The sequence below is a fragment of the Nannospalax galili genome, unplaced genomic scaffold (genome assembly GCF_000622305.1).
Source record: "Nannospalax galili isolate Female #2095 unplaced genomic scaffold, S.galili_v1.0 scaffold1188, whole genome shotgun sequence".
Classification (NCBI taxonomy): Eukaryota; Metazoa; Chordata; class Mammalia; order Rodentia; family Spalacidae; genus Nannospalax; species Nannospalax galili.
The window spans coordinates 534669-539690 of NW_008358629.1; the positions used below are offsets into that span (position 1 = coordinate 534669).

Consider the following 5022-nt stretch of genomic DNA (forward strand, 5'->3'; position numbering starts at 1 on the left):
TTTAAATATTTTATTTATTATTTTTATTTTATGTGTATGAGTGTGTTGCCTGCATGAACGTTGTGCAATGCCCGCAGAGGCCAGAAGAGGGCATCAGATCCCCTGGAACTGGAGTTATGTTAGCTGCCATGTGTTTGCTGGGAACGGAACCCTGATCTTCTCCAAGAGCAACCAGTGCTCTTAAGTGCTAAGCCATCTCTCCAGCCCATCTTTGTTTGTTTGATTGTTTGTTTGTTCGTTTGTTTGTGACAAGTTCTGGGATTAAAGGCTTGCACTACCAATCCCAGCGGGACTTAAGTTTCAACAATACTTTTAACCCCAAATGCCAAAAATCAAAGTAATACTGGAAACAACATAATTCAACTTCAAATTACATTAAAAATTTAATACACTTTGAAGTACTTTATATTATCATATAATAAAAGCAATGTGAAAACTATAAATAATGTTAATTTTCCTTCTTGCTTCTTCTATGTCTTTGAAGTTCTATGTGATATTAAGTAAATACTATACTAGAACTGTAAATGTTATTTTAGTTTTTCTTAACTTTGAAATATAATCATTACTCACAAAAATATAATCAGTATAAACAGCCTTTAAGTCATTTCGTATTTTTATTGACTCATATCTCTAAAATATACTTTAACATCAATTCAAAGTGTGAGTACTGCAAACAAAATTCTGTAAATTTTAACATTTTGTTGAGTTGTCTCAAATCCAGTGTGCTATCATTTAACATGGAGTTATTATGAACATTTTGCTGTTTAAATTTTCTCATTTTATCTTTACAATACAGTAAAATGTGTTTAAAAACATTGCGTATGATTTTTTTCTCTTATTCTGTCATTGAAATACAGTAATGTTGACTTTTCAACACATGACAGAAACAAATTACACATCCATACTTCCAAACCATAGTTTCCTACAACATAACAATCTTAGGGGGTCCAGAAAGAACAGTGGGTACTTAGCAATCCCCATTTAAGGTCAAAGCTATTTAACTGTTAAATTTCCTCAAAGTAAGTAATCCATTTCATATCGTTGCGCTGTGCCACTTGTAGCATCATACTTATTTCTGCTTTCACTTCAGCAAACTTCTGTGGGTCTAACCTGCCCAGAAAATCCCATATTCCATAGCAATGCACAGGGAGAGAATATACCACATATTTCAATTCCATCAAACATGTTAAGTGCTGCATAACTCTCTTTAGCATAGGCATTGTAATGGGGTTACAGCCAAATCTAAGCAGACGAAGATGGGAACAGTGGCTTATTGATGAAATCAGAACAGGGAGTGTAGCATCTGTTAAGAGACAATAGTCTATTGCTAGATGCTGCAGGGTACCTGAAACTTTCTGAAGGAGAGTGTGTAAAGACTCACAATCTTCCGAAAATATTCGGTTGTTACTAAGATTTAACTGCTTTAGATGGTTGACCTGAGGGCACTGGGACAGAAATTTAAAGTCATTGTGAGACAGCCGACAGGAATTCAGGCTCAAGAAATCCAAACCGGATGGCAGGACACTGTAGGGAGAAAAGAGAAGAGCGTTTATGAAGAATGAGGACTGGACTGAGGGAAACTATTCCTATGAATCTAGAATAAACTATTTTGCACATATAATTTTGCAGCAGCTAACAAAGTGGGCTTACATGAACTTAAAGAGATGTAAGCGCTAGGAAAAGAATCTTTTTTCACTAGGACAAATAATAGTTTAACTCTAAGAATGGAAGCAATCTATTATTATAGAGGGCTGTGTGAAAGATTTATTCAAAAATATTGATTTGGTATTTACAGCATAATCAAAAGTGGAACTAAGTCACCTGCTTGGCGGAGAAAGGACTTAGGGAGCAACCAACTTTCTGAAGTTCCCTTTGTCCAGTTCCTAAACGACGACCTCTACATTCATGGCCTAAATCTTGGAGCTAACAGATTGGCAAAATGATCTGATGTTATGAACTGTGGGTGTCTGGCTATTATGTTGTGTATCAATGCTACAGTATAAAATATTTCTCCATCTCAGTTCCTCCTCTTCATCTCTAGAAGGCTGGAGAAGGAATGCATGTTATTTTCACCTTTATATCGCTGGAATGAACACAATGTCTGCACCAAGTTAGGTGGCTAGCATTTTTTTTGTAATTTTTTATTGCTATTCAATAGGAAAAAAGACAATCTCTCCTGGTTATATTTATACTCTCTGCAGAGCCCACACTACACTGAGGTGGAAGAAGAAAAGGGTTCTGTGGAGGTATGTAATACCCAAGAATGGTTTCTCCTGTGTCTTAAGAAACAGGCCTGCTGCTCATTAAACCCAAGTGCCCACTCCAAGCCCTCACCTCAAGATATTTTCAAGATGATCTGTCAAGCAGAAAGACAAGTTGAGCTCCTTGAGGTGGTCCATACGCCTTAGCTGAGTAGTAAAATTTCCACAGATTATCCCATTCAAAGATTTACAAGTGATTTTAGACAGGCTAAGTTTGTCCAACTGGACCACCTGAGACAAAATTTTAGTGACTTCACTCAGAGAAGCCTGATTGAATGACAGTTCTTTAACACACTGCAGATCTAGGCAACTCAAGGTACTTTTGCAGTTACACAATTTATAAATTTGCAAATCTCGACAGCAGAGGTGCAAGAAACCTAAACTCTCCTTTGCTTTACTCAGAAGAAAAGACAAAAATTCATCTTCCCCTAGGGTACCATTGAGGCAAATGTCCACTAGTAATTCCATAGGCTGCCTGGAAGACTGACCCTCAGATTCTGAATTTACAACATTACATCGGGATTCTCTTTTCAAGATAGAGTGTTCAGAATAAGCACAAGCATGAAAACAGGTCACTGACTTATCATTGCTTTCAGAGCATACAGTCTTGCAGCCATCATCCTTTCTTAAATCAAGGACCCTCAGTTCACAGCTCCTGCAGGGACAAAGAGAAGACAGAATATCTGAGAGGCAGTGAACTCTAATAGAACCCACAAAATGCTATTAGAAATTAATAATAAGAGGAGGTTTGAGCGGGTAGGACCAAAAAATCTTCCAACTTGGCTTTCAATAGTTCACTGTTTGTTCTGAAATAGAGATAGAAAAGGGCCCCAATCTCTACCAGTGCTGTCAATGTCAACTTTTGCCTACCCATGACCATAGGTTCAGAACATTCCCTTTATTCTTGCTTGGTCTGAACTTCTTATACTACCAACAAGTTAATACCATTGAAATTCAACATTATTCATTATTTTTTCTATCCTTCATTCTCATCCAGTCATCAGTACTCCAACTCACTGATTTCATTCTTCTGTGCATTAACAGTCCTTATCTCTCCTGCTTATGTTTATACTATCAATAGCACCCCCAATTACATGCATTCCATATCCAACATTGCAATATATCTGTTTTTAAAGTGACCCCAAGTGCTGTGCCAGTGGCCTCATGCTCTTTTTCAGCAAGCAACTATCTCTTAGAGAATACCAAGCTGCAGCATAACATTCTGTTTTGTCACCATGACTCTATTATACATAGTCTTACCGAAAATCTGAGTTCTGGTTAGGAAAGACCGGAAGACTCTCAACCATGGCTTTCAAGAGTTCATGCTGTGGCTCCTGTACATTTAATGTCCCCATATGGAGACAGGTAAAGGGCCAAATCTTCACCATCCTTGTAATAATATTCTTATGCCCACCCATGAAGGCAGCCTTGAAAAATGGAACAAAAAGTCTTCTTGGGATGTGTTGCAGAGCATGGATCACTTCAGGCTCACTGTTCAGTAGACTCTGTACAGCAAGAGCAAACAGTGTGGCTGGGCTTTGGGAGTCCATCGTAATCAACCTGTACCAGGGTTAAAAACATTTAGAAGTCCTTATAGAAATCCAACATCTCTTATTTACAACCAGTATTAGCAATGTAGGAATATTTAGGAAATAAGCTTGTGGTACGTTCAAAAGCCACTTTCAGCTACCTCTACTTAAGGCACAGGTTTTAAATAGACCTTTGAGTACATAATGGTCAAATTTTGTGTACATGTATATATAATCAACCCTCATACACATATGTGTCTGAATAATAAAAATACTATTAGAAATTAGCAGTAAGTTACTAGACGACAATTTTGGTCACTTAGCTACCTGGCTCCCAATATTTCCTCTCCATCGTATACAAGCTATCAGAAAGGAAAAGATAAATGTACACATACGTGACACCATCTTCATTATCTTGGAAACTGAAAATATTAAGTCGTCAAATTAATGATGATTAATGAGAAAAAGTAGGACATTCCATCATATGATTTTCACACTCCCATCACTATATTTGTGGCAGAGGAAGACAAATCAAAACTGTCAGAGACACACATGAATGAAGATGATTAAGGGCTTCAAATAAACCTAAACCTACATCAGAAAAATTAAACTCTTACCAAAGGGGGAATTGGGTATTCTTGGGAAGTCTGAGGTTTGATTTTACAGAGTCTGAGGTTTGGTACAATTACTAACAAAATGTCTTCAAAAATTTTTAGATCCTGCCAGTTTACAAATTATGCCTGATCCTAGGTAAATATGTGAATAAATTGTGTAGTTAAAAAGCAACAGTTTTGGATGTGCCTGACGTGGCTTACTAAGTGTTCTAGATTCTATTTTAAAGGTCCCCAAACTATTCCAACTTGATTTATCCCCGAAGAGTTCATCATTGGAAAGATGTCAGTTCTTCCTAAATTAATGCATCCATTGAACTTTATTTCAATAGTCTCTGAAAACACTATACTGAGTTCTGTAATCTGATTATAAAAATAAATACATAAAGGTACATTCGATAAAGACTTAAGCAGTGGGAGAAAAGGAAAATATATGAGAAGAAACTTATCATACTAGACAAGGAATTTATGATAAACCTTTTGTAATTATAGCATCATGGCACTTGTGCAAGAATAGAGAAACAGGGCTGGAGAGATGGCCCAGTGGCTAAGACAGCATACTTCCCTTACAGAGAACCTAAGTTCAGGTGCCAGTCCCCACATCAGGTAGCTCACAACTGC

The 5022-nt window shown here is 37.1% G+C and overlaps 1 protein-coding gene across 1 annotated transcript; it reads right to left on the bottom strand.

The window, feature by feature from the left end:
* Window positions 1–1004: 1004 nt before the first annotated feature.
* On the bottom strand, window positions 1005–3811 carry LOC103724747 (melanoma antigen preferentially expressed in tumors-like). Its single transcript, XM_008821874.1, has 3 exons — window positions 3522–3811; window positions 2335–2916; window positions 1005–1524 (listed from the first exon to the last, which is right to left on the bottom strand). Exons 1-3 carry the CDS (start codon window positions 3809–3811, stop codon window positions 1005–1007), a joined length of 1392 nt encoding a protein of 463 aa, XP_008820096.1.
* Between the last annotated feature and the right edge of the window lie 1211 nt (window positions 3812–5022).